The sequence below is a fragment of the Parasteatoda tepidariorum genome, chromosome 9 (genome assembly GCF_043381705.1).
Source record: "Parasteatoda tepidariorum isolate YZ-2023 chromosome 9, CAS_Ptep_4.0, whole genome shotgun sequence".
Taxonomy (NCBI): Eukaryota; Metazoa; Arthropoda; class Arachnida; order Araneae; family Theridiidae; genus Parasteatoda; species Parasteatoda tepidariorum.
In genome coordinates this window covers 18653002-18679032 of record NC_092212.1, presented here as the reverse complement: position 1 = coordinate 18679032, position 26031 = coordinate 18653002, and the positions used below count along the sequence as shown (strand labels likewise).

At 30.3% G+C, this 26031-nt stretch overlaps 2 protein-coding genes across 2 annotated transcripts in view; one reads left to right on the top strand and one right to left on the bottom strand.

The window, feature by feature from the left end:
* Positions 1 to 8170, top strand: part of LOC107450530 (alpha-crystallin A chain) — a 35970-nt gene extending 27800 nt beyond the window's left edge. Inside the window, exons 2-3 of the mRNA XM_016066346.3 lie at positions 1432 to 1813; positions 7676 to 8170. Of these exons, the coding sequence (XP_015921832.1) occupies positions 1460 to 1813; positions 7676 to 7867 (546 nt within the window). The 5' untranslated portion in view covers positions 1432 to 1459 and the 3' untranslated portion in view covers positions 7868 to 8170. The remainder of the gene's footprint in view (positions 1 to 1431; positions 1814 to 7675) is intronic.
* Positions 8171 to 14884: 6714 nt separating this feature from the next.
* LOC107450525 (mitochondrial ribosomal protein L11) lies at positions 14885 to 25544 on the bottom strand. Its single transcript, XM_043053737.2, has 4 exons — positions 25154 to 25544; positions 21640 to 21735; positions 18180 to 18273; positions 14885 to 15247 (listed from the first exon to the last, which is right to left on the bottom strand). Exons 1-4 carry the CDS (start codon positions 25286 to 25288, stop codon positions 14970 to 14972), a joined length of 603 nt encoding a protein of 200 aa, XP_042909671.1. The 5' UTR covers positions 25289 to 25544; the 3' UTR covers positions 14885 to 14969.
* Between the last annotated feature and the right edge of the window lie 487 nt (positions 25545 to 26031).

The window sequence follows — 26031 nt, the reverse complement described above, 5'->3', positions numbered from 1 at the left end:
TTAACACGTTCACGCCGGGGTGACCCACCGGTGGGTCACGCTAGATTGTCTCATCTTGGCAGCGCACCGGAGTAAAAACTGGTAACAATAAATTTCATTTTTTAGTTTTTTTCCGCGAATAATAAAAATCCATAACTACCAATTGTTTTTTACGGATGCAATTTTTATATTGAATTGCTTCTTCACCGTGATAAATTTCCTAACAGTGAACTGTTATTGCTGAGAACTCCTCCCGAATATCATCTAATATTGAAATAGTTCTTCTACCAGTATTTTCACTTTTCCCGGCGTGAACGTGTTAAATCGTAATGCTATTCAAGTGGAACCACGGCTGGATTACCCATTAGGCCATGACCTAGGGCCCCCAATGATTAGGGGTCCCCTTAAAAAAAAATTTGGAAATAAATTTAAAAAAATTAAGAAAAACAATGATTTTTTTTTAAAAAAAATCAATTTCAAATATATATTAATAAAATACGATAATTTTTTTAGTTCTAATTTAACAAAATAAGGTACAATTTAATTTATTATTATTTATTTTATTTTAAATTTGCTTTCTTAAAGAAAAGATATATAAATACTTTTATATTTGAATAAATAAAAAATATACGAGAAAAAAAAATATTTAATCTAAGGGCACCCGCGTACGCTTAATCCGGCCCTGAGTGGAACCATAGTACCCCGAATTCAAATTTAAAAAGAACAATAATATGATTCCTCTCAACACCACATTATGGCTCAACATTCCGTAAAACTTCTCACGGTATACAAAAAGAGTATTCTGCTTTTGGAGATTGCAAGCTAAATTTGAATGATATAATGGTTCAATAGTCTCTAAACTTTCTCGTAGTGTATAGAGAGAGTATTATGCTTTTTGAACTTGTAAGTTAAATTTGAATTATATTATTGTGCAACACTCACTAAACTTTCTCACAATGTACAGAGAGTACTATGCTTTCAGCCTGGAGGATTGTGGGAATCGCCACAAAATGTAAAAGGATATTCTTCTCGGGGAAAATACTTACTTTAAAATTACCATGCCGGTTTTAATAACACAACTTTGAGACAAAACACATAGAGAACTAAACTACATATTACAGAAAACAAAAATTGACAATTACTTATCACGTGACTTTGTGCTGCCATCTATATTTCATTTTGATAACTACTTCAAGCAGAAACACAGCCATTGTAAGTTAAATTTGAATCATATTTTGGTTCAATGCTCTCTTAAGTATCTCGCAGTGCACAGAGAGAGTACTATGCTTTTTAAGATCGTAAGTTAAATTTGAATGACATTATGGTTCAATACTTCCTAAACTTTCTGACCGTGCGTTAAGAGAGGTGTATTTATTTATTTTAGTTATTGCGAGTTAAATGAAGTAACTTTTTGAATGAAAGAAAAACTAATAAGCTTTTTATCTTTTACAGAATTCTTCATAAATTTTGAACCTTAAAAATGCCTTTTGAACGTCGTCTCCCACTTCTGCGATCAGATTTCAGTGTAATTGATCGAGAATTCAGTTCCATCAGAGAAAAATTCGATCAAGAGATGAGAGTAATGGAGGACGAAATGAACCGATTTAGGTCACAATTAATGGATCGAGAAACACCTCGCCTTCAAAGTCACTCAGCTTCTACTGGTACAGATGGTGCAACCACACACAAATCAGAAGTTCGAACCTGGCTTGATGGGTTGAGCTCCCCTTTAATCCAAGACTGCGATGATGGAAAGAAACTACGATTGAGATTCGACGTAAGCCAATACCAACCAGAAGAAATTGTCGTAAAGACAGTCGACAATAAATTGCAGGTAAATATTTGAGAACGATTTTTAACAATAATTAAGTCATTTTTCCCTCCGAATACTTTAAAATGCTATTTAAAATAATGTACATACAGTGCGGCTTTGAGGAGAACTCCTCCAGACTGAAAGCCTGGGGCTGTCTGTTGCTATGGTAACAAGCGAGAGCACATTTCTAATGGGGGTGAAAAAGAGAAAAGAAGGTGTCGATTGGTTTACTCACGTCGACCTATGCTAAGATTAAGACAAAACTATTCACCCCTATTCGAAGCGACCTTCCCTCTTAGCCACGACGCGAGACGGGTGTCTAGAGGAGTTCTCCTGAAAGCCGCACTATAATAAATCATTTAATATTTAATTTACCAACTTAATTTTATCCTCCCATGCAAGCATGGTGTCAAGGCAAAAGTTATAGCCTGGCTTTGAATTAAATGGTTATTTACCATTATAGAGACATTATTTTAATCAATCATCATCATCAATAGCTCGACAGCCCAGGGTGGGCGTTGGCCTTCTCAACAAGTTTTTTCCAGGCTAATCTTCTTTCTTTTCTTTTTTTTTTTTTGCTAGTGTTTTCCAATTTTTAGTTTTTAGGACCGAAAGGTGTTTCTCTAGGTCATCTATCCATCTCAAATTTGGCCTACCTCTTTTTCGTGTGCCAACAGGTCTGGTATTGAAAACTCTTTTTGTGGTACGATCTTCGTCCATCCTGATAACGTGGCTTGCCCATTTTATTCTTTGTCGTTTAATAAAGTTAATAATGCCAGGTTCATTATATGAGCGATAAAGCTCTAGATTTGATATTTTAATCAATGCCCTATTCTTATGTAAATGTCTCAATTCTTACAAATGAATATCCATAGTTAAATAATTTTTGCTACCATTTTTTAAAAGAAAAACTATTATAATATTATGAATTAAAAACTATTAATGAAGTGGAAAACGTCAATATTTCACTGTCTAATATATAATAAATATAATATATAACTATAATCTAAATATATAACTGCATAATACTGTCAAATAACGCCCTAAGGCGCAAACGCCGAAGAAGTGATGCGTCCAAATCAAAGCATGCAAAAAAGTGCTACATTGCGTAATCAGTGCCTGATTTATCATAAGGCCTGGGTTCCCTAAATGTTACAACTGTTTTCTTTTGGTGCTTTTTCCACAAGAAATGTCTATAAGAATTATCAGTTAAGAAATATGAGCTCAAATTTACCAATATAATCATGTAATAAATAAGTAAATTTCGTTAAAGGTTACGACCAGACCTTGTAATTAACGCATATTTATAAACGATAACTAATAATCCCAAAATTAGGAGTAATTATTAAATATTAAAAAAATAAAAATTTACGTTTCTAAGTGGTGTCTTTTGATGTCTATTCAGTAAGGACATCAGAATGCCAAAGGGTAACTATACGCAAGTTATAATAAACAAAGCCCCTTTAGAATAGCAAGGTATAAGAACTCGCATTGGGAAACTCAAATTAACTTTTTTGGAGAAATAAAAATTTCAGCGATCATAAAAAAATTGCAAAATTCATATAAAAACTATTAACTTTCACACTCCTTTTTTTAAAGAATTAACCCATTTGATATTACCACTATTATAAATAATTCAGGAGATATCCTATTCAGTACCATAATAACTCGATGAGAAAGAATTCAAGAAATTAATAAAATATAAATAATTAGAAAAATAATTATTGAAATAATGATAACAGTTAAAAAATAATAATTAAAATAATAATAGTTAAAAAATAATAATTAAAAAAATAACAAAAATTAATTTTTTTTAGCTGTAGCGATAAGTATGCACTAGCATTGATAAAGTTTTGTCTACCATATCTCTAAATTTTAATCCATAGCAGCCGAATTATTATTTATTTATCACCCATTAGCAAAATAGGTGTTCTTTTGGGGGTGTTTATTTGGAAATCATCACACTTTTCAACTGTGTTCAAGAGTTTAAGTAAACAGTGCGCATGCGTTGCTATGGTAACCGCTGCTGTCTGATAATTTTTTTGGAATTCTTTTTTTTTTTTTTTTTTTTTTTTTTTTTTTTTTTTTTTTTTTTTTTTNTTTTACTTTTAATTTTGTTATGCATTATGTTGGTGAGTTTATTTTTGAGATATGGGACCAGAGAGATCCCTAATGCTTCTTGAGTTATGAATAAAAGAGAATTTTATCATTTGAAGGATATTTTGTCCCAGTGTTTCGATTTCATTGAAGCAATTTTTTTTTTTTTTTTTTTAATTTTAAGTGAAAGACCAACCTATGTTAGCAATTTTAATTTTGCGGCTAACACTCAGCACATTATGTAGTAAGACTTTTAAATATTCTCTTGCGTTTTCGAATTATTTATAGTGATGATCAAAATATTTTTAAATCACGTTTTTAAGGTTGAAAAATAAATTTTAGAGCATATATTTTATTAGAACAACTAAAAATCTTTCGCCAAAACGCTGAAGTTGACACCTCTGAGTTAAATATGGAAGTTAAAACTGTTCACGAATTGCTTATTACCACGGATGCTAACTGCTTCGCTTTGCACAAAATGGATATTCTATGGAATGCAGAGAGTTAACAACTTAACAAAACTTGTGGAATTTTGCAAACACTTTAAAAGCTTCACCACGACCTAACTCGATTAAAGTGGCATTTTATATTTTCGTTTGATTTATTTATCAATTGTGGTAAGGAAAGTTAGCATAAATTTATTAAATCAAAAATCATACATTGAAACATACATTTTGTTACCATTAGATAGTTGTCATCTCTGCTTAATCACCCATCACGTGTTAAGCAGACGTATCACGTGTTGGGGCCACTAAGTAGCCCCAACACGTGACGGGGGCTTTTAAACAGTTAGCAAATTAAAATAAAATTCTGCGAGATGATAGCTTTTAATTTTCTATCACTTTGTAAAATCGTTTGGCATCCTGTGAAAACGATATATAAAAAAAAAGAAGTTTTTTTTCTTAAATGTATTAACGTGTGAAACTTATATATAAAAACTGTGAACAAATTCTGTTGCCAACATCGGATTTATGTTTATTTCCTTAAGCGTGAAAAAGTCATTTAGTACGAATGTTTCACTCACGATTGCAGTCTGAAAAATCGCATGAAATATCGTGAGTAATAAAATCCTCCGCATGGAAATCTATACCTCATATCTCACCTTTTGAAATAATAGCCGTAACTTATTTACGAGTTTTCTATTTTTATTACTTTATTTCTCAATTCAGATTCTTATGATGTTGGAAAATATTTTGAACAAGTTCAATTTCAGAGTTTTTCAATCAAACTCTCCTCAAAGTATTCGTCATATAGATTTCATATTTCTTTTACTTGATAATAAATTATTACAAATGTTTACATTGAACTTGAATCATCCTGTAATATTTAACTATATAATGCTTACCGATTTTTTAATCGCATTCCTAGGAAGAACACAAACTTGTTTAAGTTAAATCTTTAACGAATTATTACTTTTTAGTTATATTAAAATAATAGTTTTGAGATTGAGATGAATAAAAGAAAATGAACTTACTTGGCTTATTAGACAAAATTAATTTAAATTTTATCCCCATATTTTAGGGAGGTACGATGAGTACGTTTACCACAGCAAATCGGGGGTGAAAACGTTTTATATGATTCTTCTTATACTGGCGTATGCAAGCTTGTGTGCTTATTATAACAAAGTACGGCTCATAAGCCCATTTATGTTAACACGGGGGTCATCGGAGACCGGCGAAGCCAAGATTATTAGAAATTAATAATTCGAGTAAATTTTTTTTTATTTATCTTATTATCGTTACTAAAATGGTTTGAAGAAATAAGTACAATGTGGAACACACAAAAATAGTTTTATTCATATGCACAGAGATGCCAACTTGCTCCGGACAGCGAATAAATATTTTCAATTGGTAGTTTATTAATTGTGATTCTTGGTTTAATAAATTCAATTTAGTAGATTTTTATTCACCACTATTTCTAAACAATTCGTAGGCTTATATAATTCACCACTGTATAATCTGATATATCATGCGAAACCATTTAAAAAACTCGCAAAATCTGTCAAATTTGCAAATTTAGTTTGTAGTTATTTACCGTTGTGGCCAGACGGGCAAGCCATGTAAAATTAGCGCGGCATTCAACTAGTTAAAGAACTGATTGCACATATTAGAGAAGGACATCATCCAGAGTTTAGCTGCCAACTCCACGCTATACAGCATTTGTCAGAACGATGTTGACCTCGTAAAAAGTTGGAAACTCGTTCATTTTATTTGGCAAATACAACCAATTACAAAAAAAAAATTTATATCTTAACTTTTTTTTAGTTAATAAATGACTCAATTACAAAATTATTTACCTTTGAAACTTAAGAAAACGAAATTAAATAAGCACCTAAAATTGCAATACAAGACAGGATGTCCGGTGTCCTCTCCTGAGCAATCCACAGGACATTGCAAGTTGTGCATACGTGTAGAACTCTTATGATGTACCTTAGAACAGTGTTTCCCAAACTTATGACTTTTGCGTACCCGTTCTAAAATGTTCGTAACGCTGTATACCACTAATTAAAAAATTAATGTATTTTTTACTATAAAAAAATTGCACAAAAGTTAAAAATCATATCTGTTGACACCACTAATTATTAACTGATAACTCTGCAAAAAAATAGCCAATAGAAAAATACATAATCATAAATTTTCATGGCTAGCTTGGGTTTTTTTATTTATTTATTATTATTTTTTTTAAATTTGAAATTTTGTTTTGTTGCAAGATATTTCGCATAAGAAACGTACCCCCTAAACTGTAACAATATCCCTGGGGGTACGCGTACCACACTTTGGGAAACACTGCCTTAGAAGAACAGAAACAGCAGCATCCTTCCTATGTGTGTATATATATATGTCCCATGTCGGGTTTTTTTTTAGATATTCCTTTGTAGAACATTAACGGCAACACCCGTATTAATTCTCATTATACCATTGGTAATTGTCGATGATCTTGATTATTCTCTTTACTGGGTTCCCATTCTTTAAACAAAGCAAAAATTAAGAACTTTTAAGGACTTTTTTTTTGAAAAAATTAAGGACTTTCTCGAAAAATTAAGAACCTTAAAAATAGTATGATTGTTTATCATCGAATATACCACCAGTGACAGTTATTTACCTTTCTTAGAAACATCAATAAATAAAAAAATAATAAAAAACAATTTTATTATAATGTATGTACTGATATAATTGTATTAATTAACAGGGTTCGTTAAAGTAGGACCAGGTAATTTCTGGGTTGGGTTTTTTTAAAAAAATATTTTCAGATTGTTAAATGTTAACAACATCTATGAAACTAAACCGTATTCCATTTTTAATGATTTTATTGAAACTGAATTGTAAAATTAAGTGCAGAAATTAATATTCGCAATTTTTTTCATACATTTAAAAAAAGAGTAAATAAAAAAATTTGGGAAAAACATTGAAAAAATTATTACAACAAGCACCCATTCAGTTGTGGGCCAATCATGCTAAGTATTAAGTGATGCCAAAAAGTTTGTCGCTCTAAAATGCTCTACCCCTTAATGCATGGTCTCACTCTAGGTGATAAAAGAAAGACTTTTTTAAAAATATTTTTGTAAGACTGAAAAAAATTTTCCTATCAAGTAATAGTGATGCAGAAAAATTAAGGACTTTTAAAAACCTTGTACCAAAATTAAGTACTTTTAAGGACCCTTATTTTCCAAAATAATAATTAAGCAGTATTTAAGGACCGTGGGAACCCTGCTTTAGTACACTGATTTGTACCAGCATTTAGAGATTATTTGGCACGAAATGTTTCAATTCTACATTTCTTTTTCAGGTCCAGGCTAAACACGAAGAAAAATCTGAAACCAAATCTGTATACAGAGAATACAACAGAGAATTTCTGCTCCCGAAAGGCACAAATCCTGAAATGATCAAATCGTCCCTTTCTACTGACGGAGTTCTGACTGTAGAAGCACCTTTACCAGCCATTGAAGGCGTTCACATGATTCCCATCGAAAACAAATAAACAATTTTGTACTCGGTCCTTATTTTATCTCTACTTAATGCTAAATTTTGCTTCACACTTTAAGAAAGTATTAATTTATATCACATAATATGTAAGCTGAAGATGTTTTTATACCTAAGTTTAATATTTATTCACTAGCTGGTTTGTATCATATAAATTCACCATATATTAAATGTTTTGTAGAAAAATATTCTTAATTCTAAAGAGAGAAAAAAAACACGAAATTTTACTGGTATGCAAGTAAATGAATCTATGATGTACAGTTATATCAATTTTTGAGAAATAAAGAAAGATTTCACAAGATTTCTTTGTATCATTTTTAATATACTTATGCCTAAACTGTCTTGAATCTAAGAAAGTTTTAGCTTTACCTTTATTAAAAAAATGTTATATGCCAATGGCATTCCTCGATTTAATGTGCTTGTAAGTAATTTTTGAAAAAGTAAATGATTTAAAAAATCCATCAAAGAAAAACAGAAATGAACAAAATCTAACGAAATCATGACTATTTGAAAATTAGATTCCAAGTTCGTCAACGACAAATATTGACTGAAAAAATCTATAAATCACTGTTTTCTGTAGCATGTTAGACAATCCCAACAGCAGTATTTGACAGGTTGTTAGTTAATTTTTCTTCCGACACCTCTCATTGTTGATACAAAAAAAAGTTAATTTTAAAAAAAAATCGTTTTTTAGGTTTTCTCAATTAGTTGCGCCGTCTATTAACGAACCTTGCAACTAATTTTGGGACTTGATTTAAAAAATTTTGGCTTTTTTAGTTGATTTTCTATTTTGTCCGTTTATCTTAGTTTTTCCAAATCATCAGTCATTTTAGGGACAGTTGATATCTTAGTGTTTCGTATTTTGACCCGGTTGATCACTTAACCCTCTAGTATCCATAATTAACTTAATCCATTCCCGGTAGAGGAGACGAAAAATTTTATTTTATATTCATCGAATATTTTTTGGTGCTATGCTACCACTTTAGTTAAAAGAAATAGAATTTACATAACTTAAATATCTCATTTTTAATTTATTATGATGGCTAAGAAAGAAACGAAATAAGATTTTTACCATTTTTCAACAAATTCAAAATGAAAAACGAAGGAAAGTTGCTATTACTTGCGTCTGACGAAATAAAAAGTATTACAATAGAAGAGTGGCCAGTAAGAGTTGAGTTAAATTTAAATATAATGCAGGACGACTCAAAATTTCAAATGCGCAAGCACAACTGATAAAATAAATAAGAGAGCAAAATACTATTGCTTGTACTTGTCAAGGCAGTAAGTAGTTTTTAAAAAAGTTTTTATGCTATTTGCGGATAAAATATTAACGTGATAGTCTGATCATTCCAGGTACGATCGAACATTTTTGATGGACTGCTTGAAAATACCTTAATTTTTTTTTTTTTTTAACCTTTTCAAGAACAGCAATTCGATTGAAGATTTTAGTGAGGCATACCTGCCAACTCTTCCGGATTTTCCGGAAGATTTTATTTTCATATTTAAAGTGGTAGTAAGTATATACTATTTTTCCTTTTATAAACTTAATTTTTAGATGATTTTGATCACCACTATTCTTACAAAAATTAAGCACATATATTAATATGCGTTACTATCATGATTGTTAACTTAAGATTTCACAAATACAACGTATTAGTTTGCTTACAATTGAAGTTTTAATTCCATTTTAATACCACTGAGAAAAATGATAATGGAAGGGATTAAAAGTTGGTAGGTATGTAGTGAGGAAGGACATTAGCAAGTGCTCCCTAAAAGAGTGCAGTTCAAACGAAGCGGCATACTTTAGCCCTTTGTTGTTTAAATAATAGTGGTTTCTAAACCTTTAAAAAACTATTAGTTTTTCATATCTAGCGGTTTGTAACATTTGTTGAATTAGTGCTGCAAGACTCACTACACTGCACCGGAAAGGGTTAATGAATTGAAACAGAGATAGACATGGGTTCGTACCTCAATATCACTGAAAAACCTTAGTTCTTACAAGCAAATAAAGTAAAAAGAAATTACTTGTTCAACTACTGAAAAAAATACGAATCGGCCCAGACTTTCTCTTTTACACATACATATACAGAGATGCCAACTGCTCCGGACGCACCAAAATAAATAATAAAACGGTAAATAACTTCAGAGTAAATTTTGCAAATATTTGACTATTTTTGATTGCTTTTTAAAAGGTACAGCACGACAGAAGTACTATAAAGTGGTGAATTGTATAAGCCTAAGAATTATTCAGGAATAGTGGTGGATAAATATCTATTAAATTGAATTTATTAAACCAATAATCACAATTGATAAACTACCACTTTAAAGTACATATTTGCTGTCCGGAGCAAGTTGGCATCTCTGCATATAGAGAGAAAGAAAGAGATATCTTCTATCCGCGATATTGAATGACGTGCTTTATGGAGTTGTTTATTTACAGTACTTTATAATCTGCACTTATTTTAATTGTACCATATGATTTTAGAACTAAAACTAAAGGTGTTCCCTATTCTGAATTAAATTTTTTGAATAAGTGCAACCCCTAATCATTAGGGCCTAATGCATACCTGCCAACTTTTAATCCCTTCCATTATCATTTTTCCCAGTGGTATTAAAATGGAATTAAAACTTCAATTTTAAGCAAACTAATACGTTGTATTTGAGAAAAATTAAGTTGTCAACCATGATAGTAACGCATATTAATATATGTGCTTAATTTTTGTAAGAATAGTGGTGATCAATATCATTTAAAAATTAAGATTATAAAAGAAAAAATAGTATATAATTACTACCACTTTAAATATGAAAATAAAATCTTCCGGAAAATCCAAAAAAGTTGGCAGTTATGGTAATGCATTAAATTCTTTGTCAAAATCTCTTCTTAATGCATATGGAACAAGGTTTGATATATAAATTTCGGATTTGCATTATCGCATAACGTAAGTGAACAAAAATAATCAGGAATTAACCCTACTTTCGATTTAAACACATCATAATAATTTTATCTACAGAGTTTTTAATATTATACATAAAAATCTCCATCACAGTGAAAGGTTCATTTAATTCACTTTAATTAATGATTAGATTTCTAATCTAATCTCTATCTATTATACCTTCCTTATTTAAATTAACTAAATGCATAGGTTCTGGACTAGGTTTATTGAAACAAACATACCTTTAAACAAATTTGTTTAAAAATTTCAGCAGTGTAACTTATACTACATAATACTAACTCTATTTCCTAAATTGCATTCAAATTTATGCCACTTAATATTATTGAAATCAACATAAACAAAAAATCGTTCATGCTGAAACAATTATTAGAGCAAATTTAGACTATTTGACCAATAATTGAAGTTATATTTTTACCCAAATGACGTATGACACGAAATCCGCTTTCACTTATGGTTTCATTCGAAGTTTTGATACACGAACTTACGAACCATGACCTTGTTAGGAACAAAAATGACATTTCAATTCATTTTTCATCCTACATTTCACTGTTTAACGATTTGATTTACCGCAATATAAATATAATTTATGAATTCCAAGTTCTTCAAAAATTATTCAACTTCCGTTTTTACTATTTGATCTGTAGATTCGATTTGAAGAAGCGCTAGAAATGGTTTGAAAATGTCAATTTTCGTTTATCGAAATTAGACATTTTATTAACACTACTGATAGTTGTTGTTGTTGTTGTTAATTAGCGTCGCACTAGAGCAGCACAATGGGCTATTGGCGACGGTCTGGGAAACATCCCGGAGGATGATCCGAAGACATGCCATCACAATTTTGATCCTCTGCGGAGGGGATGGCACCCCCGCTTCGGTAGCCCGACGACCTGCACGCGAAGTCGAGCTCTTTACGGTAGCACAGTTTAACGAGGACCAATACCGCACACCCTCGGTCCCTACGCAGACTGATCCAAGTGGTCACCCACTTGCACACTGACCGCAGCCAGTGATGCTTGACTTCGGTGATCTGCTGGGAACCGTGTCTTAACGATCAGTCCACTGCGGGACCACTACTGATAGATGAAAATTCATTCATTCGTTCATTTGAAGCATCAATAAAGCAATTCCTACAGTTTTATCAAAAATTAAATCTGATAGTTGTAAAATACTTTCACGTATTTCAGAATCAGATATAGAGGAGAGTGGAGTAATACATAGTTGAACAGCCAACCCTATTTTGGGGTTTACGACTACAGATGTTAAACTCCGCAGCCTTGTAATTTTGAAACCAATCCAGAAGACAAAGGAACTCCTGGATCAAGTATTGGGAGAAATTTGCCTTTGTGGAGGATATTTTGATAGAACTAACCCGCATTTGCGTTACATGGAGAGGAAGACCACAAGAACCTCCAACGGTTAGCCGGACGGCAAAGGGACTCTAACCCATGATCCATCTACCACTGAGGATATTTCACGTCAGCACTGTGGTCGGTGCAAGCCAGATGCAGATTTGCATCGACCAGCCATCGATGGGATTCGAACCCGGTTCACCGGATTGGAAGGCGAACGCTCTATCCCCTGAGCCATCGCGGCTCAGTGCTTCGATTTTGGTGAAATTAGCTTTGATTTCTAGTGAACCAATTCTGAATTTCATTCTACTGTTCAAGAAGAAATTGCCATATTGGCCTAGCGTTGCCGATTAATTCTCGACATCTGTGTAGATAAGTTTGTTTTATTATGTCAACTTTCAAATGTTTTCTGGTTATTAAGCTTTCCTTATTTATTGGTCATTACAAGTATAAAAATTATTTAGAGCCCAGCTCATTAAACATTTAGCACAATAGTAGAGCTGCTCTGCTTCGTTTCGATAACCACTGCTAGGGTGGTAAGACCGAGTATGCCCCGTCCCCTTGATTTGTATCTATGCTAGGTCCACGAAAGCTGCAGTGCATCAGAGGATAAAGATAACTACATCGAAGGTTGAACAAAGATTCCAAAGCACAAAAAAAAAACTTTTTTTGAAGAATTTTTGAAGATCCATTATAAAAATTTTAGGTTTTTAGATATAAAGCAATTTTCTGCCATTTCCTTATTTAAAAATAAACATTAATAAACACTATATTTTTGTAAGGAATTTCGGTTAGGGCCTCAAGAGTTTCAGGCCTCCGGACAGAACTGTCTCTCTCTCTCCCCTTTGAGTTCAGCCTTGGCTACATTACACGTATAACTTTCCTAAATTGTCAAAAAATAGAAATGTCTGCTGCTCTTTCACTGAAATTCTAGTATTTCAAAATTTTCCATATACTTAACATGTCTAAACGGTTTCACCCACCAGCAGGGTAAGATCGGGTAATTTGACTTTTTCAAGGAAAAAAAAAATCCTTTATGAAAAAGTATTACATCTATGACTTTTTGGCATGATATACTGTACACAAGTAATATTTTGGTTGAATTTAACAGCAGGGAGCGTAGTCAAATCTTTCAACAAAAAACAAACACCTTTTAAGTACTTTTTAAGCACAATATACTTGAACAAAATGTAAAATAATTTTCAAAGACTTTACATGAGCATGATAAAATAACTAGTTTCAGACAAAGAAAGCTTTTCTTGATTATATTAGTCATTATAATATGATCAAGAGATTTTTCGGTTCCATATTAGAGGGTGAAAAACGAAGCCTGAAATTGAGAATATATCTAGCAAAATGCAGCAGAGTTGCACATGAGAGTGCAATAATCTCACCGAACTCAGCTCAGTATATGCACACGTGGACTCGCAAGTAAATCAACATCAAACATGTAAAATCATTGGCATTTTTATACGCTATAGAATGACGGTACGACAAAACAGATTATGGTTGGATGAATTGTGAATAGAGTTGAATAGAACTATCTGTAAAGCATGCTTTTGCATAATACGTGGCAAAAATCGACATGGTAAAGAAAAAAGTCTCCTTTTCGAAAAGGGAAAATTAAGCACCTTTAAAAAAACACCCACTGAAAAAAAGCACCTCTAAGGACTTTAAAAGCCCTTAAAGGTGCTTTCGAAATGAAAATCGAAAATAAGCACCTTTAAGCACTTTTTAAAAACACTAAGCACCATGGACAGTTTCTAAGCCGAACAGTTTAGCTTCAACAGACCTTAGATCTTTGCTACTCGGTATTACCCCACCTCGAATAAATTATGCTCTTAGTAATAAATTGATTCAAATTTATTACATTTTCACACCTCGATTCAGAATTATTTACATGATTTCTTTTGTTCCAAATTATGTGACGTTAAATAAAATAAGGCAAAGAATTATTAGCCCCACCTTCTAATAAGTCCATAATAAAATAGTTCGAATACCTCCGCTTTTCTTCTGACCTCGATTTTAGTAGCCACTCTGAAGATGTAAAAATGTCCTGTACCTAGTTCATCCTTTTAGCTCTTTAAATATATTTAAAAATTAGATGAGTAAACACAAACCAATAAACATCTGTTAATAAAAGTCATAAATAAAATCTGCAATTTTCTATCAAATAGAGAAAAATAATACTCAATTGAACTCTACTGCTACTAACTGAATACATTGAAAAAAACACAAACTTAGAATCAAAATTTTAAAAGAAAAGGTAGTTGTTTAGAAAGCAATTGTCAGAGCAGTTTTAATTGCTACATTATTAGCAGACAAAAATAGAAAAACAAAAATTAAAAATCTTTCAGAACTCTTGTTCTGAAAGGCTTAAAGCCATACAAAACAATAAAGGAAATTAAAATAATAATAATAATAAAAGTAGAAGAGTAAATAGTTACCCAGTGGTGGAACTTGGGTCGCATAATTAGAATGGCCAGAGAAAAAATATTTGTTACTTTTAAGTGAACCCCAGAAGTAAAAAGAACTAAAGAAAGTCCCATGCTTAATTTAAAACATATAATTCTGATCTTTAACATAAAAGAGTTACAGATCATAGGGATTTTTGGATGGGAACAGACCAGGTCTATTGGTAAGGACAGAATTAGATGGAGAAATATGGCATTATGTACCTGAATGTACGTAAAAAAAAATAAGAATAAAAAATTCAGAAACAAAAAAAAATATTTTATTTTGTTTATAACAACAAAAAATAACTACGTAGCACAATTTCAAAACTTTTCAACATTGTTCATACGGCTTTAGCTTGTCTAAGGATTTTAGCTTTACGTTTCTCATCTAATTCTGTTGCTTGTTCTTCCAAAACTAATTTCCTATCTTCTATAAATTTGGTATATTCTTCAACTGTCAAGGAACGCACTGTTTCAACACCACATGTTCTTGCTTCATCAATCACTTTCTGACAAACTTCTCTAAGAGGAACACACTCAAACTGAGGATCTTGACTTTTAATTTTTGCAATTTCATAAACATGTTTGAATGTTATTTTACCAGACAAATCTTTGGGACCTAGGAAATGTAAGAAGTATTTAAATGAATAAAATTGCAAAAACATTTTAGCTAGTTTAACAACTCTGTTTGAAAAAGTATATTCTACAACCTGGTGGAGCCAGGCTGTAGAATATTATTAATCCCACATCATCAGATATAGAACATTATTAATCCCACATGGAATGTTATTAATCCCACATGGAATGTTATTAATCCCACATCCACCCACTATTTTGCCATAATGCACATTCAGTTCATTTGTGTCAGATTCAACAGTGTTTAATTTTCTTATCATACCCACAAATACAGGTTGTGTTAGTGTGCCATAGAATAGCTGCTTTCTGCAGCTTTAAAAAACATGATAAATATAATAAGATTTCTATAGTCAATTTAAACACGAGATGTGTCCCATTGGTCGAAACAACAAGCTTTTTACCACTTTATAAAAAGTTCTTCAAATAAATAATCAACTAAGCGAAAACTGAGTGATAAAAACAGATTGATTAAAACACTAATTAAAGGAATTTTACTGCTTGTAAAATTCTAAAATTTAGGATGCTAAAATCTAACTAAAGAGAAGTTTTTAAGCATTAAAAAAAATAAAGTTTCATTTCTTTTTACTTATGCAATTAACAATAGAAACAACGACCATTGTCTCCCAAACATAAGCAGGCATTTTAATGTGAGCAGATATGCATAATTCTCATAAACATGCAAATACAGTTCAAGGAAAAATTTTTAATACAGTATAAACTCAACATCTCGAACCTTGATACCTTGTGACGTCAATAAATAATTTTTCTCTTGGCACTATATATCCTCAAAATGTTATTTCGAATAACTATGTCAAAGGGTTTCTTCTCAAAACCTTATGTCAAATTTTTTTTCGAAATAGAAAATTAATTTTTTCAACAAAAAAAAAATCAGTGTGTAAATTTATTTTTAACTAATTCTTTTCTATTTAATGCATAATTATTTTAATCTGACTTTTGAAAATAAATTTATCACTGTTATGTTAAGACTTATAGTCAACTATCATTAAATACATATTTATTAGTAGTTATTCTTATGTTTCATGACTCTACTTTTTAGAATAATATTTTAGAAAATATTTTTTTACTTTTTAAAACATATTTAGTTTTGAACCATCTCGAAAACTATCTATCTCGAAATTTTTTCAGCATTTCTTCAATTTTGAGATAGAGAGTATACTGTACTACTCATTATTTATAATAAAATTTTAAAAAAATTTTAAAAAAAGCTCAGAAGGTCAGAATTTTTATATTCTATCCCACAATCAATTTTATAAAATTAGGATAGAACAACAATAACTAGTTTTATATCTTTAAAAAAACTGCTACATTTAAAGAAACAAATGTATAATAATCATAATAATCAATATAATTTTATAAAAATTATAACACTTTAAAAAATTATCAAAGATATTCAGATAAATTTCGTCCTAATTTTAGGTGGTAATGAAAAGAATTGTTTGAAGTAAGTTTTATAATTAAAATTTTGTATTGTCAAAAAGTATTTCATTTAATCTAAGCCTGAATGTAAGGTCGTTATATTTTGAGTGTGCAAAAGTATCATAAACATTTACTCATAACCAAAAATTACCACAATTTTTACAAAACAATGCCATACTTTCATAAGGATTAAAAACTAACTTGCTTTTTTTTAAGTTAATATATAAGTTAAAATGATGTATTATAATACACATACACAAAATCGAGGTTTACCTTTATTAAAGTCGTGTCAATTTTATCAATAAAATATTTTTTTAAAAACTTATACAAATTACATAATAAGTCAGGGCATGAAAATTCAACTCTAAAGGTACTAGCCAAACTAAAATTTTTGATTGCCACTATTTTCACTTTTTAGTGACCAAAACCATAATAGAATGTAGAAAAATTTAAACATACTTATTGCAAAATAATAATAGTGCTTACTTAAAATAAGCTAACCATAAGGTTTCAATAATTCAAATATCACCTACATATCATTAAAATGAGAAAATATCAGAAATATTTCCATACTTATAACACTTCCTGCCCGTATACTGCTGCCTCTTGGCATTAAACTTGTTAGGGGGTCTATTTGGTAGGAAAAATATACTAGGGGTTTTATTTATGGAAATTCTGAGTAAATCATTCAAGTGAATTACGAACCCTGCAGTCTCAAAGGTTTCACGAAGTTGTGTTCTTATATTTTCCCTAGAATTTGCATATAGAAACTATTTTTGTGAGAAATATGTGAGATTTAAAATAAAAAATTTTATGAGACAGAACTTACTTGTAAGCTCTAAATATTTAGTCATCCCTGACAAATGGAGTGTTTTTTATTTACATCTTTACTAGAACTCAAGACATTTAAAGCCCTCACTAAAAATTATCTTCTATGATTAATTATGTGGCAGTTGGTCAGTCACTACAGCATAAAACAAGAAACTTGAAACAATTAGGTTCTTTTGAGTTTTTAAACACACTTTTACTATTATGCTTTGAAATAATAATGATATTTTAACTCATTTCACTATTTTAAAATATAGAGTAAATAGAAGAATATATAGAATATTGATTATATAATTTTAATAGCTAGAGGTATAAAAAAATTTAAGAAGAATGTTGAATTTTGTAGGTCTTTATAAATATTATGTGCAATGATCGACTAGAAGATATTCATTCATTTTAAACCTTTCTCTTCTTCCATGAGGCATCTTTTCCCATTGATTGTGTTTTTAAATTAAAACTTCAGCTTAACTTTATAACTTATTAAAAAAAACTTTTCGGCACACCTGATTGAGTAACCCTGGATGACAATAATCATTAAAAACTATAAATTATTAATACAACAATTATCATTCAAAACTAATCATTTTAACTATTAATTATCAATACAACAATTATCATTAAAAACTATCATTAAAACACTAATACATTACCTGGTTGCATAGAGCCTTTTTCAATGCCAGCTGCTTGTTTTACAAAGTAACTGATAGGAGGACTTTCAAAAGATATATCAAATGTGCGGTCAGGCTAAATTATATAAAGAGAAATTGAAAAAAGTTATTTTAAAAAGTAAATCACATAAAAATTATGAAAAAAAACAGAAAAAGTTTATGTGTTTTTAAAGCTATTAAACCATAGAGCAGTGATTCTCAGCCAATGTACCGCGACACTTTTGGGTGCTGCCAAATTCTTAAAATGTGTCGCTAAATATTAGAAATTATACAATAAAAATTATGCTATTTTTATTATGAGTAAAGTTTAAATTAAAGAAAAGTGCATTATATATATATATACTTTTTCCACGCTTTAACTGTATGAATATCTTTCTCGGCAATTGTCTTGTCTCTGACAATCTTAAAATATGATGGAAGTGTTTAAATTGTATATGACACACAATTTTAAAAAATGCTGTAAGAGCTAATCATTAAAGTAAGCTATGCTATTAATAAACAAATTAAGAAAGGATAACTAAAAAAACAAATATATAAAAACAAACTAACAAAGGATAACTAACAAAAATTAAGCTAACAATTAATAATTAGCAAAAAAACTAGTTAACAAGAAATCACAAAAAAATAACAGTTAATGTAAAAAAAAAAAAATAACAGTTAATAACTATGTAAAACAAGCTAACAATGAATAACTAGCAAAAAAATAAATAACTGCTAATAACTGACAAAAAAATTGATCGAAAGAAATAATTAATCCCTTAATAAATTTGCTTTTGTAGTACATATTATTTTGTTTCACATTCAAAATTATTATCACAAACTATTTAACACAGTGTAAAATAGGTAATTAAACAACTTTTAATCTAATTTTTTTCATTGAGTGCCGTCAAGGTTCGAAAAGTGTGCCGCAACAACAAAAAAAGTTGAGAATCATTGCCATAGAGACTGAAGAATTAGATTATCTATTTATCATCAATCAATACATTGTTGCTGTTAACGTCATTACAATTCCTATGAAATGTCGAGAGAGATAAATTTTAATTCTCTTGTGATTTTGCTTTCCATTTTTAGTACATTTCTATTGAGAATGATATAAATGCAGTTAATTTACAACTTAACTAACATAAATAGGTTAATTCAGCAATATGCCAGATTTCTAGTATAACTTGAAAATCACATTTACCAACATCTGGCTTCAGCAATGAATGAATTCAAAGTTTTATTTGAATAGTTGTTACACATATTGAGAAGTGAAAAATTTTAGATACGAAAACCATAGGAAAAAAAGAAACCACAATAAGTAAAGGGAACAGAAGTTATCAAAGTCACAATGTAATTTCCGTAATGTCCTTCATCTGCCAAGGTTTCCCTTTCTTTCCAGTTCATTCATTTCTATTTTTTCATTGGAAAATGCAGGAATGCATTTCTAACTGGCAAAAACTGATTTTGACCAGGATACTGGAGAAAATTAGTTTAAACCATCCAACAAAAAAAAGGTCAGAACTGTAAAATTTAATTTTAATTAGATTTTTCAATAAAGTAGTAATCTAAGTATTAAAAGTAAGAATATTTCATATCAAGTAGAACCTTCACCATACCCAAAATCTTATTTTTCTGAAAGCGTAAAAAAATACAGTTGGATCTGATGTTTGGTGAATAGCAATAAAAAAGATTAAAGGTAGAGTAAATATGAGATTTTTTGAGTTTATATTTAAACTAATAAACTGTTGTGCCAGTTCTTCCTTCATCATTAGAAAGATTATTTACAAATTTCAAATAATCTAACACAAATTATGAAACTGTCTAAAACAGCAAAACTCTCTACTCATTTCTGAAATTCAAATGCACAAGAAACTTTGTGTAAAAAAATTATTTAAACATTTGTGTTATATTTCAGCATCACGTTATTTGTGTCATGAAATTTTGATTGACATAAGTATAATTTAAATACATACTAGTTAAATATCTTTTAATTTTAAATAATGTGTTTAGTTTTAAATAAAGAAAGGAATTTCAATCGACAAAGCTGGCCAAAATTGATATAGATCAGGACAGTTAAATTACCAGATTAAAATTCATACAACCTTGTAATGTACAGTACTAAAAAAAAAAAAAAAAAANAAAAAAAATTGACAACCCTGAATAATTTTTGATCTAATGATCAGATCTTCACGTTCTAGAACTCAATCTTAATGACTCAAGGGGATGACTTGAAATATACAAATTAATATGTGCAGATGATATTTTAAGTTACGAAATCAGACGCAAAAACGTACTTTCTATGAATAAATATAACTTTTTTTTTTCAATATTTCAACAGATTGGGATTTCTGACTCCTCAAAATATAGGTGGTAGTTGCAATCTGGGAAATATGGTCCCAATAGTTTGGTCAGGAGAGCACTCCAAAGTTTGGACCCACCTTAATGTTAATTTTACTAGCTTATTTTTTCATTTTACTTTTCGCGCAAATATAGCTTTAAGTTAATATTTAATAAGGGTCAAAGAAATTTTGAACTGTAAGCCAAATAATTTTTTGCAATATTTTAAAGAACATAATTTGTACAACAAGGTAACAAAATTTTAGCAAAATCAGTCAAATAGTTCCTGAGAAATCGAATTTCAAATATCTGAAATTTTTGAAATTCAATTTCTCATGCACTATTCAACTGATTTTGCTCAAATGTTATACTTTGCCATGTAAAATTATATTCTTTAAAATGATGTAAAAAATTGTGTACCCTATAATTGAAATTTTTTTAAACCATTATTAAACGCAATAATAAAAAACAATAAATATTTTTTTTAAATTATTTTTCTCATGCATTTATTTTTGGATTAATGAATTTTATATTTGTGTGCAGAATTTTTTCAATTCAGTTGAAAAGTTCTCGATTTATAGCGAAATATGCAAAAATTAAAATTAACATTAAGGAGTCACAAACTTTGGAGTGCTATCCTGACCAAACTATTGGGACCATATTTCCCAGGTAGTGGTTTTGGATGTCAGAAATCGGGATATATAAAAAAAGGTATGTTCATTCAGAGAAAGTACATTTTTGTGCCCGATTTCGTAACTTAAAATATCACCTGCAGGAAGTAATTAGCATATTTAAGGTCACTGGTCATCCGCTCAAGCCATTAAAATTGAGTACTAGAATGCGAAGATCTGATCATTACATCAAACGTAATACAGGGTGGTCCGGTTTTTTTTGGGTGCACTGTACATATTTTTGTTTCTAACTTGCCAGTTTTCATCACTCACATAATGTCTTCCTGAAAAAACGTAAGTTTGAGATCTCAAAACATGTCATTTCTTTATATCAATTATGAACCAAGATGATTTTTTAAAATATTTTTTTATGTCAATTATACATTTCAGAAATACAAGACTACAAGTCAATGTGCTTCAAGCAAAATAATGTTTAAAAATTATTTGCTTACCTTGACTGTAATTGTAGTTGGAATAGGGATGCCCTCTTTAATATCTTTAGTTTTTTCATTGAATTCTTTACAAAATAGAGCAACATTTATATTACGCTAGAATTAATAAATACATAATCAAAACAAATATATCATATAACATATTTTATATTAAGAACATGTAGAACTAGTACTATGAGATATTTTATTTATATCAGAGAATACTGAAGAGACTGATAACAACAAATGAAAGAAGATTACCGTATTGTGCCAGTACCAAAATAAACGCTTTCAAATAGCGACCTCTGAGAAACTAAAACAAATATCACAGAATGGGACTCTAAAGCTAAAACTGGTAATTTTGTAAAACAAATAACTCCAAAAAATAAACTCATCCCACCCTAAGCAAACCAAAACTAATTTCTTTTTAATAAGTTCTGCAAGTAGAAAAACCCTTAGGCACCTTGGCGGAAGTATTAAGCATGAACAGATACCGATACAGAAATATCCAAATGGATAATACAGTGGAAAGTAAAGCACTGGAATGGGAAATTTATCTGCTGGCTACTGGTCACTAGAAGAAAATTTATCGGTGGAAGAAAATTAATTTTTTTTCCCTTCCACTGGCCATGCTTTGCGTTAAAAATACCTTAATGATTTTGCTTCCAAATTGTTATAAAAACATATTTATTTTTTTAGTTTAAAAAAAATGTTTATATTAAAAAATATAATGAAAAATACCATATTATTAATATAACATATGTTTTAAGGAAAATAATAATTAAAAAAGAATATAAAAAGGTTCAAATCTAGACATGTTTTTCTCATAATCAATTTTAAGCTTCTGTACCAGAATGAAATATAATAACTAACTCAGGAAAATTTAGCCTTTTTATTAAACATAAAATATTAAGGTTAGAATTTTTGCAGCTGCTGCTGTAAGCTTTATTTATCTCTGTAAACTTTTATTGCTCATTCTCTCCTTCTTTCTTACTTTTTTTTTTTTTTAATCTTTTGCATTTGATTTAACTTTATCATTTTCTATCGTTTCTGATAAGTCTTATCCTTCAATCATTGCCACATTTTTCATTTGTTTTTTAATTTTTTTACTAGAAATATAACTTTTAGGGACTTATTTACTCTTTTTGCAAGTCCCCTTCCCACTTCATTTTCATGGGTCTTTAAGGGTGTGCCAAAGATGAAATAGTGCACCTGCCTTTTTATTTCAGTTTCATTTTTCATCAAAGAAACAAAATCAAACACCAGTCTCCTCTTTAAGAAGTTTCTTTTTCTCAACAATTTATTCTACTTTACAATCTCAATAAAAAAATAAAGTTAGCCACACCTGAAAATATGCTTAAACCTGCAATAAAAAATTGCAAGAAAAGCCCTGAAAAAATATATTGGACAATAATGAACAATAATGAAGAAGTAAAATAATTTCATTTAAATAAATTGAAAAAAAAACTAAGATTTAACTTTATCTTCAGCTTATTAAAAGATTCCTTATAGGAAATTCATTATCATACAACTCGTCAAACATTTAAATAAAAAATAAACAGAAGTTATTAAAAATAAACATTTCTATGCACATTATGCAGGTGTGCTTCCAGAAACTAAAGAGTGGTGAGAGTAAGGTGATTAAAAGAGGCAAAGGTGAGTAAATGACTAATGATGATAATTTTGGTGGCCACTTTAATTTATATAGTCACCGTGTGAAGAGCAGAGAGAGAGCTAATCTTCCTCTTCAATGAAATGTCCCCTATCCAGAATCATGTGGCAAATCTGGAAAATTGATTTTTCGGGGATATTTCCGTATCTGTTACGCCAACTACAACCGCCAAGGTGCCAAATAGACTTTAAGTTTGCAAATACTTAAAAAAAAAAAAAAAACATATACATATTTGTCTGGGGACGGCTAGGTGTTATACATTTCGAATCAGTCCCTTTCAGTGATGGTTTTTTTTTTTTTTTAAGTTTCTCGCAGGCCGTTGCCCGGAAGTTGCCAAGACTTGGCGATTATTCTGCCACAGATCAAAATACGGAAATCTCCCCATTTTTTCAGATAATAGGACTTTAAGGTAAACAAACATCATTACGCTCTATCCAATAAGAATCTATATATATATTTCTCTTACACGGCGATAAAAAAAAGCCTCATTACAACTCTCCGAATGGCAACGCTAGAAAATCAACCAATAATTGCCGCTAAAAATGTCACATGCCAAATCTAGATTGGGTGGCTCAACATATAGCGCTTCTAAAAACGGAAACTGAAATAACCAGAGTGTAAAATATTATGTGCTTATGCGCATCGTATTTTTTGTTAAATAATTTATTTATTATATATCAGTTTATAGATGGTAACGAGAAGAGTTTTGTGGTTGCTATGGTGACTAATTAGAAGGTAAATTGTTTTTTTGAGTGAGTGTGAGATTTGTTTTTTGGAACTGCGATGCTGTAATTTTATTGTTTAGTTAATAAATCTTCCTTTTATATTAAACGTGATAGTAGTTTCCTTAATTATTTGATTCGAAGTCCTTGGAGTTTTATTTGAGGTCAGTTTATTTTGTATTTTTTGACAAGAGTAATTTGTATTTTTTGACAATTTTTTGACATTCTCACCAAATGAGATTTCTTCCGAAATTCAATGTTTTGTTTATGCAGGTTTTTCCATTGCAATTCACTTATTTCAATTTTTAATAGACTTAATTATAGCCAAAATTTTAACTTTTTTAAAGAGATATCAGTTTTCGAAATTTTATCTTAAGATTTTATACTATAGCACATTTATAATAGGTTTAACGAATTACATGTCATTTATTTAAATTCAAATTCATTTTAATGACTTAGTATTTACTAAAAAGATGTAATTTTTCTTTAAAAAAAAGTTGTTATATGGATTTGAATGATTGTTTTGAATTCTTAGAATTTTGAGCATTTGCAATGTACCTAAGTTAGTAGCGAGAGAAGCGAGCTTGGTTTGTGAAGCAAACCTTATATGATTGCGTTGCAATTTTTGGGGGTTGGCGAGCGTTAGCGAGCAGGGGGCACAGCACACTAGTAATAACTAATTGGCAATCATTAAGGTCAATTTTATAACATTTTCTTATAGGCATTAATTGTAAAAAGTTTCTGGAAAACCAGTAAACAAACACCCAAATATGATATGGGACTTTGTACTGCAGTATTTTTCTCATACTCATTTGATTAGTTAAGTCATACTTTGTTTCATAAAAATAAACCAATTTCAGTGATGGAAATAACATTGATACATTACAAAAAAAAAAGAATAAATTATTGTCAACAAAAATATTAAGAAGAAGAATTAGTATTAATAAAATCAACTAGACTCTTAATTCGATCTTAGTTTGGTATCAAAGACTATGAACTTTCCTTTGTATTGGAACAATATTACAAAAGTTACCACAGCACTTTGTAACACAAGTAAATTAATGAAAAATATTTTTTTAAAAACCGGAAGTTTTTAACATTTCAGCATATAAAGAAAATAATAAGAAAATTATGTATTTACCTGCCCAAGATGAGGGCCCAAAGGTGGTCCAGGCATAGCTTTACCTGCAGGTATATATGTTCTTAAATGAGGAGGATGAATTACTTTTTGAATTATTTTTCTAAATCCTTTCACGCGACGAGCTGTTTTAGACATTTTTATAATTATAAATTGTAACGTGTGGCTGATATAAAATAAAGAGAAATTATAATGTATACAAAGAGTAATAAATCAAAACACAAATTAATAAAAGTACAAATGAATAAGAAGAACTTATTTTAGTACTGATTTATTTGAAAGGAAATTAAACTAGAATTTAAGGACATGTTTACTATTTATCAGTTGTAAACAAAACTTTGATCACAAAAAGTGCGAATGCATTGTTCATCAGCTTAGAGCTTACAAATCATTTAAATTGAAGAGGCACGTTCACATCTCATTCGCACATACGTTGGTTTTGCATTCGCAATAGCGTCCCGCAGTGGACTGATCGTTAAGACACGGTTCCCAGCAGATCACCGAAGTCAAGCATCACTGGCTACGGTCAGTGTGCGGGTGGGTGACCACTTGGATCAGTCTGCGTAGGGACCGAGGGTGTGCGGTATTGGTCCTCGTTAAACTGTGCTACCGTAAAGTGCTCGACTTCGCGCGCAGGTCGTCGGGCTACCGAAGCGGGGGTGCCATCCCTTCCGCAGAGGATCAAAATTGTGATGGCATGTCTTCGGATCATCCTCCGGGATGTTTCCCAGACCGTCGCCAATAGCCCATTGTGCAGCTCTAGTGCGACGTAAAGTAACAACAACAAATAACAACAGCATTCGCAATAGCAACACTAGAATGCGTCATCTGGGGAGAGAACCGGATCCATGGTCATAACCCTACTCTCTTCCTCTTTTCAG